Here is a 14,425-nt window from a genome sequence, read left to right on the forward strand (position 1 = left end):
TAGTTCACATGCTGAAAGCTTCTACATAAAGGGCTCCCCTGCAGCGTTTCAGAGCTGGCTTATTCGTACATTAGCCAGCTCTATTGTATTTTTGCTGCAGTTACAAGAGCTGCCTAGCAGGAAAATTGACTTCAAAGCGCAGATTAATAATCGTTGCCATTTGGTTTCCAAGCACCTTCACTTGAGGTCTCTGGGGACCCCTGGTGCATCTAAATATTAGTACAATCAAAGGGAAAGAATAGCTCAGGTTCCCTGAATCTATGTGAGCTGACAACCCGTTACATCTCACACAAAAGACCAGCTTTGCTGGGGTTTAAAGTTTACCTCAACCCCTTTGCAGTTCACAGAAGAAGAGTTGTGGTTGTGTTTGTTGGTTGAGGGGTTGTTGGGTTTTTTTTTAAGGAGCTTTATTTAGGCCTTTTCACTCTGTTCTTGTGCTCCAGGTGGATTCCATCAGCAGTCTGCATACTGGGTCTCCACTCATATACTAATTCGTAGCAATAATAACTAGCATTCCTGTAGTTTTTTTTTCATCTATAGATAGCCAAGCACCTTACAAACATGCATAAGTATCTATCTTCATTTTACTGATGGGTAAACTGATCTAACCCCTTCAGGGGTTTTGTTCACAGTATTGCACCATGGATATCAGGATATGGGTACATTAACTTGTGGGAAATATTTCAACCCATTTTGGTCTCTGCGAGAGAGTGAGGGCTTTACCCCCAACTCTACATTTTTACTTTTCATAGCATCATAGAAATTACAGATAAAAAGACCTCTTCAGTCCTATCTAGTCCAACCTCCTCATCTCAGGGGCCACTGCAAGACTGTTCCCTACCCTATATTCTTGTCCAGCCTAGCTCTCAGGGTATGTATACACTGCAAATAAACACCCCTGAATGGGCCGTGCCAGCTGACTCAGGCTTGCAGGGCTTTGGCTAAGGGGCTGTTGATTGCATTGTGGACACTCAGGCTAGGGTTGCACCCTGAGCTCTGGGCCCCTTCCAATTGCAGGGTCCTAGAGACTTGGAGCCCAAATGTCTGCACTACAATTAAACGGCCACTTGGCCCGAGGTGTACAGGGCAGCCACAGGTTTTTAATTGCAGTGTAGACATACCCTCAATGTCTCAAGAGCAGGGCTTCTACTACTCACCTTGGGAGACAATTCCACAGTTGAACATCTCTCACCATCAGGATTTTCGCCCAATATGGAGACTAAATTTTTGTTTGCCCTTTTTCCTCTTTTGAATAATATGCTCCAAGTTAAATCCACAGTAAGACAAAACCATCAAAACACTTATGGCCATCAAGGATAACATTTAGGAGGGAGGATCATCTAGTGCTTTGGGCACTAGCCTAGGACTTTCAAGACCCAAGTTTAAGCCCTAGCTCTGCCATAGACTTCCTGTGTGTCCTTGACCATGTCATTTAGCCTCTCTGTGCCTCAGTTCCCCATCTAAAATGGGAATACTTGTATTTCCCTACCTCACAGGGATAAATACATTAAAGACTGTGAGATGTTCAGATACTATGGTAATGAGGGCCATATAAGTACCTAGCTCGATAAAAATGTTACTCTGAATCACAACTGAGTTTCTCTGGATTTATAACAGTGTAATGGAGCTGTTGACCTTGGGGACAAATTTGAGCTGAATACAGCTGGTGCACCGATAGGATATAAGAGGAGCCTTTGTGCTCCTGAAGCTTCATATTTACATACAAAATTACATTATTGCATATGCAAATAGGCATTTAGTTGGTAGAAGATTACCTACCTGGTGCTCACAAATGCATGGGTTTTATGGGTACACACGTAGCATGCAGCAGTAAACATTTGGCTACTAGCTATTTGGCTGTGGGAAGGTAGTGGTGGTAGGCACTCAGAACCCTACACTCTGGCATGAGTTACTTGTGAAAGGAGAAGCTGGATGCATGGCTCAAGTATACTAGTTTTTATACCTTGGTAAGCGAAAGCAGAACCTAGCCCAATATGTTAATTGCCTTTCATCTTAATAGACATAGTCAGTAATTTGGAAATGCCCTCCAAAATATTATTTACTATTTGTATTACCGTAGTACCTAGGGGCCCTCATCATAGACTAGGACCCCATTGTGCTAGGTGCTGTACAAACACAGAACAAAAAAACAGTCCCTGCTCCTAGGGTCTTACAACCTAATTGCCCTGGAATATTTTATACAAGCAAAGTGTCATGGTGTTTTGAGGTTTGCAGTGAATTGCTTTTTAATTTTTTTAAAGTCCTCTCTGCAGGGAAGCAGTGAGGAAAAACTTTTAAAATGATAATTCCTGCTTGCTTTAGGTAGGGGAGGGAGCAGTGGGGATGAAGCTGCTCTAACTAGTGATTCTAAAACCTACCCAGTTAGTACCTGATTTCTACGTGTCGGGAAGTGACAAGAGAGACCAAAATCAGGCTCTAGAGAAAGGAAAGAAATCGTTACTGACTTCTCAGATCAAGCTCACCTTCCCAACTCTCAAGTCTTCATCTCTCTCCCTGCCTGGGCAGCGTGGTTTAGCTCTCCATTTGGAGCTCTGAGGATCTCCTCATTTAACACTCTTCAGCCCATGAGGCCTGGCATTGCAGGCCCTCCCTTTCCCCCATCATCCCAAAGAGCCTGGTCATGCCTTCCGACAGAGTTTTTAATACATAAGAGTGTCAGCCATACTCTCTAACCAGTCTGTACCCTGGTGTGGCTGGTGCTGAGCATGCAGATCCATGTCATTTTGTCATGGCCACTCCAATGTCCTTGATTTATAACAGAAAGGAGGCGAGATTTGAAGGTACTGAAACATGAAACCTTCACTTTAATAAGAGCCCACAGGGTGAAGCTTCTTTCCAACTTGTACACCATGTGTTCTGTGCAGTTTGCCCAGGGCTGGCACTCACCCTCTCTAATGGATTATGAAATTCAACACTTTCTCCCATTATTGAGATGTTTGGCGTGGATTCCTTTCCAGGGCAGTTATGCTATGCCTTGTGACTGGAACTGTTCATCATCTGGGTGCAGCCCAACTAACCCCCATTCATTTGATTGCCTATTTTTTGTCTATAGTTTGCAGAACAGATCTCTCCAACATTCCCGAGCTTGATGAGTAGCTCCTTTAAAAGCTGCATTGGTTAAGTTGTTCTTTCCAGTGATATTGTTACCAGTGTGTTTTGCTGAAGCTAGAAGAGCATGTACAGCTTCAACAGAGGTGCATGTAAAGTCAGGTGCTCTGGATTTTGGATTCCTTCTAGAGGCTTAACCAGTAGGAACTGGGCTGACATGTTCATCATTTACTCAACTGAATATGGCAAACTTTTTTTTTTTTCAAGATAAAAGTTCCTTGTGTGAAGGCTGGCTCTATCCAACACTGATTTGTGTCTCCCAGAATGTTAGAAAGTACAAATGTCTGAATGTAGAGAGGAGGAATTATTTAGGATTGTATGTGAAGGAACAGAACTAGGGGTAATGGAATGAAATTAACCAAAATAAAGTTAAGGGTGAATATAAAATAAACTTTTTAACAATGAGGTCTCTTATGTTTTGAAATAGTGTCCCCCAAAGAAATGGTAGAAGTCCCATCCCCTGAGTTCCTGACAACTGGACAAAACCCTTGAGAATATACTATAATCTTGCTCCAGTTGGGACCGATAAATTAAATGGCCTAATTGGAAGTTTCACCTTAACTGGGACCAATAGGAGAGCATCAAAGTGAACTTAGCGTGGTTAATGTTTGCAAATACAGTTCTGCCCCTTTAAAATTCCACCTCCCCTGCAACATGAGTTCCATTGCATAACATTGAGTTCCTGTTAAAAAAGATTATTTTTTCTGCAGACCATAAGGGATTTTAAAGGGCTATTTTTGGGGCTTACTGTGGAAGTATGTCATAGGGCCTTCTATGATTTTCATTTGGGGTCAGGCTAGAGTCTGGGCTTTCAGACCCTGTGCCATGGGACTTTTAGTGCAGTGTAGACATGTCCTAAGTGTTTCAAATAGGGCATTAAGAAGGGATTTAATTACTTATTAATTAAGTGCCACTTGATTGTTCCAAAATCATATTTGACCACAATGTTATTGGCATATTATTTTGTACTCAGTAAATTCTGCACATTCAGCCATCAAATACAATAGTATTTAAAAATCTAGGCATGTCACTGGTAACTCACATCAGAAAAGCCCGGAATAGGACTGAATAAAAATTTGGAAAAAGTTATTAGAAGGAACAGCCCTGCAGCTGGGGTAAGGGCTGGTTGGAGAAGATGAGAAGTAGGTCTCTTCCATGTCTGGTTTCTGTGATTCACTTCAGATTCATAACTATACCCTGATGCCACGAAACTATAGCTTTGCTGCCACTCTAGCCTGCTTGGCTCATTGTCTCTTTGCAGTCTGTGAATAATGGTGCAAGTGTCAAGATATGGCCTGGGGGAATGTGCTGGGAAGTTAATGCCTCATATCTCCTGTTTTGCTTTTGAAACAGCCCAGGACTCAGCTGCTTGTGTGAATCTGCTAATCTCTGCATGATCTGTAGTTTAGAGGCAAATAAATAGGACAAGCAGCTGCAGCTGGAGTCTATTTAGACTCTCCAAAAGCCTTCCACAAAGTCCCACACCAAAGGCTCTTATGCACACAAAGCTGTCCTGGGATAAGCAGGAAGGTTCTCTCATGGATCGGTAACTGGTTAAAAGATAGGAAACAAGGGGTAGGAATAAATGGTCAGTTTTTGCAGTAGAGTGAGATAAATAGTGGGGTCCTGCAAGGATCTGTACTGGGGTCAGTGCCGTTCAACATATTTATAACTGATCTGGAAAAGGGAGTAAACAATGAGGTGGCAAATTTTCAGATGATATAAAATTACTCCAGATAGTTAAGTCCAAAACAGATTACGAAGAGTTACAAAGGGATCTCACAAAACAAGGTAGCTAGGCAATAAAATGGCAGATGAAATGTAAGTGCAAATGCACATTGGAAAACATAATCCCAACTATACATTCAAAATGATGTGGGTGGGGGCTAAATCAGCTGTTCCCACTCAAGAAAGAGAACTTGGAGTCATAATGGAGAGTTCTCTGAAAACATCTGCTCAATGTGCAGTGGCAGTCAAAAAAGCTAACAGATTTTTAGGAACCATTAGGAAAGGGATAGATATCATAATGCCACTGTACGTCCATACCATAAATACTGCATGTAGTTCTGGTCACCTTAGCTCAAAAAAGATTTATTTGAATTGGAAAAAATACAAAAGAGGGCAACAAAAATGATTAGGGATATGGAATAACTTATATATAAGAAGAGATTAAAAAGATGGGACCTGTCACATCTTAGAAAAGAGATGAAAAGAAGGGTGAGATATGATAAAGGTCTATAAAATTATCAATGACGTGGGGAAAATAAAGAAGTGTTATTTACCCTTTCACGTAACATAAGGATCAAGGGTCACCCCATGAAATTAATAGGCAGTAGGTTTAAACAAACATAACTAGAGCCCTGCGCAAATACAGAAATGTTTATCCTCATCGGATCCATGATCCGCAAAAACTATCTGCAGATATCCATGGATTTGCAGGGCTCTAAATGTGCAGCAGTGACACTGGAGTGGCAGGCGGGAGGAGAGGGTCCTTGCCCATCCACTTTTCACAGGGGCGGACCCCTCCCCATCCCCATCCCCCTCTCCTTCTCCCCCTCTGGCCAGGCCAGCGTGGTGCCCAGCCAGCAGTAGGGACCCTCGGCGGATCCTCCACCTGCCCACGGTGCAGGGGGGAGGGGCTCATAGCAGCCCCCGGCTGTGTCCCTGCCTCCCCAGGCTCCCCACCCAGCCGAAGGCAGGTAGAGGGTCCGCGACTCCGCATGGCTCTCCCCGACCTGGCTCCAGCAGGGGGCATGTGTGTCTTGTAGCCTCAGCCGGGCCACAGTAAGAGCCCCGGGGGGGAGGTGAGGCAGCTGTGAGGAACTGCGGCACAGGCCTGGGGAGCAGGGACACGGGCCAGGGGCTGTTTGGCCTCCCCACCCATGGCAGGTGGAGGGTCCACCACGGCTCCCCACAGCTGCCTGCCCGGCTCTTGTCTTGACCAGGCTGCGGCTCCGACAGCCCCTCCCCCAGCTGTGTCAGGGAGAACCACACTGGCAGCTGTGGGGTGCCTGGGTCCCTCCACCTGCTCTGGTGAGTCTGTGCTACAGCTCCTGAGCCCTGCACGGATACCCAAAATTTGTATCCGCCTCCTAGCTGCTATCTGCAAAAATGGTCCATGGATATAAAGCAGATACCTGCGGATTTGCAGGGCTCTAAACATAATGAAGTACTTGTTAGCAAAATGCACAGTCAATCTGTGAAACTCGTTTGCCAGGGAATGTTGTGAAGTCCAAAAGTGTAGCTGAGTCCAAAAAAAGAATTAGATAAATTCCTGGAGGATAGGTCCATCAATGGCTATTAGCCAGGATGGTCTGGGATACAACATTATGCTCTGGGTGTGCCTAAATCTCCAACTGCGGTCAGCTGGGACTGACTGACAGGCGATAGATCACTCGATAATTGCCCTGCTCTGTTCATTCCCTCTGAAGCACCTGGCACTGGCCACTTACAGAAGATAGGATACTGATATAGCTGGACCATTGGGCTGTCCCAGTATGGCTGTTCTTATGTTCTTATTTGATTGTATCTCAAAAAAATGAGAAGCATATTTGGGGACAGTGGGCTGTCTTGGCAGCATCCCATTTGCAGAGAAGCAAAACCTCTTGCATATTTTAGAATACCATACATATGGAGATAACATTTGCTTTATGGGGTTATCCTAGAGATATACCTAGAATCCGATCCTGCTCCCGTTGAGGTGAATGGAAGAAGCTTTGCCGTTGACTTTGACAGAAGAAGGATCTGGCTTCCGAGTATTTTCTCCTGTCTTCACCAGTGACCAGTACCTGATGATTCAGAACAAATCTTTTCCAGGTGCTTACCTTCAGCTCTGAGCACAAGGGTTGAATAACTTTACCTAACTTTTAGCTTTACCTAAAAGCCTTTAAGCTTGCCCGACTGCATATGAAAGATTTGGCCGTTAACAAACACATCAGTGTCTCTACTTGGCAGAGAGTGCAGGCTGGGCAGAGATACATGTTAAGAAGACTTTTAAGCCAGCCACAGCTGGATGTCTGATCAGTTCTGGAATTGCTGACTAGACCTCCAGAGATTCTCCTTTGGTTCAAAGGAGTATAAAAAGATAACAAGGCAAAGAAGGGGAAACTGCTTTACCTCTGAAAGCCATGGTAATGGTTAACTCTTTGGATTCTCTAGTGGCAGATACTGAGAGCTCTAGATGAACATGTGAGAGTTTTTTTGAAGTACCATTTATTGGAAGGAGTGTATGGTTGCCCCACTAAGCAGCTAGTACTGTACATGGGACAACTTCAGTGATGTCTCATGTGGGCTTCTTTCCCTACATATCTCTGTAGCCAGTAACTGGCCTTTATGTCTCTGACAAGAAGGCCAGACTGGTCATCACACACACATCTCCCTGATGTCTCTGTAGGGTGACCAGATAGCAAGTGTGAAAAATTGGGACACTTTTTTTTTGCGGGGGGCGGGGGGGGGTTGGGGTATAGTTGCATATATAAAAAAAATGCAGTATAAAGAGACAAAGGGACTTGTGTGAGGTCACAGATTGAGTCAATCTCAGAGCTAAGATAAGAAATCAGGAATTCTGGACTTTTAGTGTGAGGTTTGTGCAGCTTACTCTGAAGTATATGGTGGTGTCAGCTATTGGAGAAAGGTACTGGACTAAATAGAGCTGGGGTCTTAACCTGTACAGAAATTCCTGTGTTCCTATGTGTTGTGCTAAAACCACTAAAGCAGGCCTCTCTTTCTCAGAGAAAAACAATTTGGCTTTGAGCAACATACTAAAAATCACAGGAGCAGTATTTTACAAGAGAAAACAACGTGTTTTACTGCTGCTGCCCTACAAGCAGAGGTGAAAGTAAGCCGGTCTAGTCTGGCATACTGGTAAGATAGTAGCCACCACTACACAGCCGACCGTACCAGCAGGGCTGCTGATGGGGGGAGCAAAAGGGGCAGTTGCCCCAGGGCTCAGACAGCGATTTAAAGGGCCGTGGGCTCCCAGCTGCCGTTACCCGTTACCGCGCCCTTCAAATTGCTGCCAGAGCCCCGGGCGATGCAGGCCAGGCAGTGCTGAAGGGCTGGTTGGGGGAGTCTGGCCCCAGCCCTGCCCCCTTCTGCCCAAGGCCCTGCCCCTTCCACCCAAGGCCCTACCCCATCTGGGGGCCCAGAGCTGCACCCCCCCCCTCCCCACACCTTGCCAGGGACCCCAGCCACTCTGCGTACCGGTAAGTCCGTTAAATTACTTTCACTCTGCCTACACGCTAGCCATTAATAGTATAATTCTTCCTCAGGAGTCATTGGACTGGCTGTGTGGAAAGAGTTAAAGCTACACTGTAAAGAGGAGTTTTTCCTGTCAGCTCCTGCCTGCAGGAAGTACGCTATAGTGATGCCAATTTTCCTTGATCCCTACCAGAATCTCCCTAATCCTAATCGCTCCACAGGGACTTCACCACTCTGGAACTGTCATTGCTCTGTTTTCTTCTTTTTCCCTTCAGTCATATAGGGACAGAGGATGGCTTTTTTGCCTCAGTCCACACTGGAGGACTTCAGAGGGGCCAAGCCACAGCTGGACCCCCCAGGAAGAATTCTAGCTGACTCCTCCACAGTTCCTCTTGGGGGGTCTGGGGAACATAAGAAGGAGCCAGCTCTGCTGGCCTGTGCACTGGCCATCTTTAGGTGGAGTCGCTGTCTGTGTGTTATCTCTGTGTTTCTGCCAGGTTAGGGCATAAATGGAGGGAGAAGGCACCCCCTTTGCACAGCACATAAGCCCCTAACATATTTTTCTTGCTTCTCATTAATGTGGATTCTTGCCACATAAGCACTAACTGGAGAAAAATTGCTGCAGACATCACTTGAAGCTGAAAACAGATGCATAGATAAGGGTGTATTTTTCTCCATTTTATAGCTAAGCTACTTACAGGGCTATGTGCATCACTCAGTTCACTGGAATCTCTCCATTTGTCTCTTTTAACTGATTGTTCAACAGAACCAGCCGCTTAAGAGCTTTTGTCACTATCATCTCAGTCCTGCCTCAGTATGGAAATATGCCTCTAAATGAGCCTAAAAAGCATTGTCTGATAACTAAAGTAGGATTATATAAGTATGCAAAAAAGCAGTTAGGGGGCCTGGGTTGTGCAATAGGGAAATGTGCTTTTCCTTTTAACACTAAAGATCTTGGCTCTCATTCTAATTAGGTTACAATAGAACAGGAAATTGAATATACAGGACTCATCCTTTCCCTACTATTAGTGCATGTGAAAATCAGAAAGAAAAAAGGCCCAGGAGTGGAAATCTCTACTAAGGAGAGGACCAGGACAGAGCTCAGGGAATACTGCAGCTCAGAAGTGCATCAACAATGAGAATTGGAGGCCTAGATAGGGTGACCAGATGTCCTGATTTTATAGGGACAGTCCTGAAATTCAGGGCTTTGTCTTATATAGACGCCTATTAACTCCTACCCACTGTCCCAATTTTTCATGCTTGCTATCTGGTCACCCTAGGTTTGGGCTGGAATAGCAGGGGATGGTACTGGTTAGTGTTGAGATACATGAGTAGGGTTACTATATTTGAGCATTCAAAAAAGAGGACACTCCATGGGGGAGGGGTATTTGCTCCCCCCCATCCTGGCCCCAACTCCACCTCTTCCTCTCCCCCATTCCAACCCCTTCCCCAAAGTCCCTGCCCCAACTCCGCCCCCTCCGTGCCCCATTGGACCCCTTCCCCAAATCCCGGCCTTTGCCCTGCCTCCTCCCCTAAGCACTCCATGTTCTCCCTCCTCCCCCTTCCCTCCCAGCTGTGCAAGTGCTGCGAGCTAGGGGGGAAAAGCAGGCACTCTCTCAAGTGATCAACATTCACTTTCTTTCTCGAATGATCAACATTCACTCTCTTTCTTGAATGATCAACTCTTCTTTGGGGAAAAATTATAATGGCAAAATTCCAGACATTTTTAGATATTTAAAAATTCCTCCCGGACGGTGATTTAAGAACCAAAAAGCCGGACATGTCTGGGAAAAAACGGACATATGGTAACCCTATCATGAGCAGAGCTACATGGGAGAGCGAAGGATTGAAATAGCATGGGGTATCGCATGTTGGGGATGAGGTAAATTGTCAGTTTGGTGCAAGTCAAGGACTGAAATAACTGAGAACACTACAGGTCTAGAAGAGATTGTGCATGATCCAGGACTGAAATAGCATAGATTGTTGTAGGTCAGGATTATGGCTTTATGGCAGAGCTGACGGGGAGTACCATATAGGAATACTATCGAACCGGGGAGAGGTGTATTGACCATGCTATCTTGGAGACATTTGAAGGCAGGTGCTGTACAGTATACCTAGTTCAATCCAGCTCTGTTGATCTCACACTAATATGAACATTACACTTACCTACAACTTTTTAAAATGTAATTAAAAGAAATGCAAAACTAGAAAACTCCTGAAAATAGCTAGTATAATTGATATAACCAGAGCTGCTCCAAAAAGGAGGAAAGTGTTTGCAAAAAATTCATCGTTTTAAAAAAAAAAAAAGAATTTTGAGTATGTCATTTAAAAAAATCAAAATTCAGAAAATTTTGGCCAACTGTTATAAACTTAAATTTTCTGTTCTTCAACCAGTAGTGTTTAGCCGCTTAAGATTCTGAGCCCTTTAGTCCCAGCCCTTCAACCTCGCTTAAATAGCTGAAAATAAAAGTGACAGCATGCTGCAAAATATTTATTATTTATTTTCCTTTTTACAACCTTTGCTTGTGTTTCAGAGGGACAGTTGCAGCATGGTAGCCTCTGCCCTAAAAAAAATCATGAGTGCAGCAAAATATTTAGTTTACAGATATATGTGGAAATATTTTCAACCCAGTTTGCAAACTGGGGGACCTATATTAGGTACTTAAATCTGTGTTTAGGTGGTTAGGGCTGGATTTTTTAAAAGAGCTGAGAGGCAGATTTTCTAATGTGCTCAGCACCCATTTCGGCACCTGAATATGGAACAGGTTTACAAAACTGCTCAGCACTCAGCATCTCTTACTGTGATTCTTATGTCCAGATTTTCTTTTCACAGTCTGGCCGTTTATTTAGGTCTCTAAATGGGAAGTGAACTAGGGGCAGGGGGGAATCTGGCTATAGTTGTGGGTTCTGAGCTCTTTTGATCATCTGGCCACTAAACATCTTTTTCATATCCCTAGCCCTTGAGTTAGACACTTAAATCAGGGTCCTAAGTACTGACTGAGGTGCCAATGTCAAGCTTCAAGTTTGGAAATTGGGCTCCCCACACATTAGAGTCTATTTGGGCCTGCATAATAAAAGAAAACAGAAGTAAGGAAACAGAGGTTACCAATGGGCAAAGCATGAACTCACAAGTGGCCTTGTAAATAACATGTAGTTAGTAGATAAAGAAACAGTAAGAAGAGTAATGTGTGATGAGTTTGCAGCTTTGCTTTCTAGCAAATTTTGTAGCTCGTGGACTGTACGTGATATGTATAGGGATGCGTTACAAAAATCAGTAAACCAGTTATGAAGTGTGGGGCATGCATCAGTTTGTTCTAGAATATGTAAATCTGGGTTGTTATGGGCTTTGGAGCTGTGGTAAACCCCTCTACTCAACCCACTGCATTTGGGCTTGATTACCTCAGATAGTGCTGCTGTATGCCAATTAAAAAAAAACATCCCTGAGGCCTGGTCTACTCTAGGAATTAACATTGGTGTAGCTATGGCTCTCGGGGGTATGAAAAATCCACACCGCTGAGTGCCATAGTTGCCATGTAGACAGCGCTAGACGACGGAACAATTCCTTCTGTTGACCTAGCTGCTGCCTCTTGGGGTACTGCCGACGGTAGAATCCCTCCCATTGGTGTAGGTAGTGTCTGCACCGAAGTGCTACAGCGGCACAGCTGCACCACTGTAGTGTCTTAAGTGCTGACAAATTCAAGCTAATTTCTTGGCAATGGATGGGAAACCCTCTCAGAGAAAAATCCCAACCCAGTGAATTCCAGTGTTCCAGTGTATTGAATATAGGTATTTCACTACTCTTAGAATCCAGCTGCAAGTCACAACAAGGAATGATTAAACTTCAAAGCTTAAATGCCTCGTTGTGAAATTTCCTGTATACTGATTAACCCTGTTAAACCAGAGGCTAAGAATCCTGGTAGGGAATGGTGCCCAGGGACAGTCGTTTTGAAAGTTTGCCCCCCAAAAATAACCCCACTGGGGCTTGCAGTGCCCTCACTGCTGCCACTGTTCTTTGTTGCCAACCAACCCTTTCTCATTCACACATGAACCCAAAAAATCATTCCACATGGATCAGTCAAATGGGTTCAGCCCCAGGAGCCATGTGTGCCTATATGCATTGTCCCTGAGGTTCACCTAGCCAGGTTTCCCAGTCTTTGGTTGAACCTCTCCCCCTTCTTAACACAGTCCCCAGTATATAGTTCCAGCGCAGTCTTCCAGTAGAGGCAGAGGGCATTCCTGCACATGGTAGTGGCCAGGGTAGTCTCATGCCTTTCGCCCTTCAGTGGAAGTCGGGCTTTTCTCATGCAACTCCCATCCTCCCGTCTTTACCAGCTTGGGACACTTTTTCAATAGCACATCCAAGTATAAAGTTGGAGGATTCAGTGTCTCTCTATATATTATTTATTTTTATCTCATGTTCACAAAATTAGCTTTGTTCTCTGAGTGGCTCTGAAAATACTATTGTCCCTCTTGTTAACATAGCCCTCATCTGGATGCTCTCTGTATCATACTTTGTATATAAGACTACCACTGTTCCTCAGCTTCCAGGTCTAGTAAAGCCCAATAGGACTGATTATTAATAAACTTTGTTACCAGTAAAACCGCTTTATAAAATACAAAGGGTCCAATCCTGCAGTCCTTACCCATTAATTTCAATGAGAGTTTTGCCTATATAAGGCTTTATGGCCTGAAGGTTCAAATACTTACTACCAGTTGTATTGTTTACTATTGTGAATTGTCCACTATCTTCAGTGAGACTAATCACAGATCCAGTCCTACAAACACTTACTACCAGACTAATGCTTACTGCAATGAGTATCTCCATTGGGCCAGATTGTGAATCCCCACTTGGAAGTAGGCCCTTTGACTCTGTGTGAATAATTGCTGACTGTTTTGAAAAACAGGTTAATCAGCATTACTGTTAGCATTTGCCTGTTCAGGCTCCCTGGCAGTAATCATTATTTTAAGTAGGAAGTGTTTGAGGAAATGAATTCTGCACCCTTACTCAAGATGATTAGTACTTACTCACATGAACAATCCCAAAAAGATTAGTTGCACATATGCTGCCCATCATGAGTCTGGGTTGGAGAACTGGGCCTTGAGAAAAGACTGTCATTTTGTAAAAAGAAAAGGAGTACTAGTGGCACCTTAGAGACTAACCAATTTATTTGAGCATATTTGTGTGTTCGATCCCTACAGGCAATATTATAATGAGTGTGGAATGTATTTCCTAGCACCTCTTGCAATTTCCCTCCATCCCCCCACCCCATAGCCCTTCTAATCTGTTCCCATAACCTGCACAGAATCCTTTGGAATGTACTTTGCCCTTACTGGACAGACATGAAATGATATACCACCTTGTTCCTTGAGTCGTCTTCTTTGCTAACTTCCTTTCCCCTCCCTCCCAAGTCCTAGCTTGCTGTTCTGTTTTTCTACTTTCCCTAAATGCAACTTACTTTAAGCATGCATTATTATTATTATTATTAACATCCTACAGTAAAATGAAGCTATTATATAACCCATTTGTCAATCTCAGCCAATTTCTTCTTTCTTTTCCTATGTCTATTTATGACGTACATCCAGACTGCACGTCCTTTTTTCCCTTGTGTTTATTTTAAAAAAAGTAATGAAAAAAAAGCAGTACATTGGTGGGTGGGGAGTTTTTTGGCCAAAAATTAAAAGAAAATTTAAAATGGAGGGAATGCAATCCATAAGCAAAAAATATCCAAATGATGAAAGTGTCCCTAGACTGCTTTGTCTGTTCCTTTTCAATGTGTGCATCTGGTTTGTTCATCTTTGAAAGTGTGTGGAATATTTTTTTCTTTAAAAATAAAATTTAAAAAACCACAGTTGTTCTTTTCTCCCTTCTTGCTGGGGAATAAAGTGCTTTTTGGTTTTGGTTTTGGTTTTTTTAGTGTATCTCTATATATTTATATTTTGATGTATTTCTTTTCAATGGTTGGATTTCTATCTTAGATTTGGGTTGTTCCAATCTAATGACAACAAAAAACAAAAGTTATTAATTGTTTTCTGCAATTTTCCCCCTTACTTCCCTCTTTAAACAAGGAACTACTTCACCTGCAGAATCCTACATCCA

The 14,425-nt window shown here is 43.6% G+C and overlaps 1 protein-coding gene across 10 annotated transcripts in view; it reads left to right on the forward strand.

Moving 5' to 3' along the window:
• The window catches only part of NRXN3 (neurexin 3), a 1,402,093-nt gene that overhangs the window by 1,375,419 nt on the left and 12,249 nt on the right, over positions 1-14,425 (forward strand). Inside the window, exon 17 of one of the 10 annotated variants that reach the window (XM_073349322.1) lies at positions 8,400-8,969. The exons of the other annotated variants lie outside the window; for them this stretch is intronic. Within the exon in view, the coding sequence (XP_073205423.1) occupies positions 8,400-8,611 (212 nt within the window). The 3' untranslated portion in view covers positions 8,612-8,969. Of the gene's footprint in view, positions 1-8,399; positions 8,970-14,425 lie in introns of those variants that run through there. 10 annotated transcript variants of the gene reach the window in all.

Source organism: Lepidochelys kempii, chromosome 6, assembly GCF_965140265.1.
Source record: "Lepidochelys kempii isolate rLepKem1 chromosome 6, rLepKem1.hap2, whole genome shotgun sequence".
In the NCBI taxonomy this organism is placed as follows: domain Eukaryota; kingdom Metazoa; phylum Chordata; order Testudines; family Cheloniidae; genus Lepidochelys; species Lepidochelys kempii.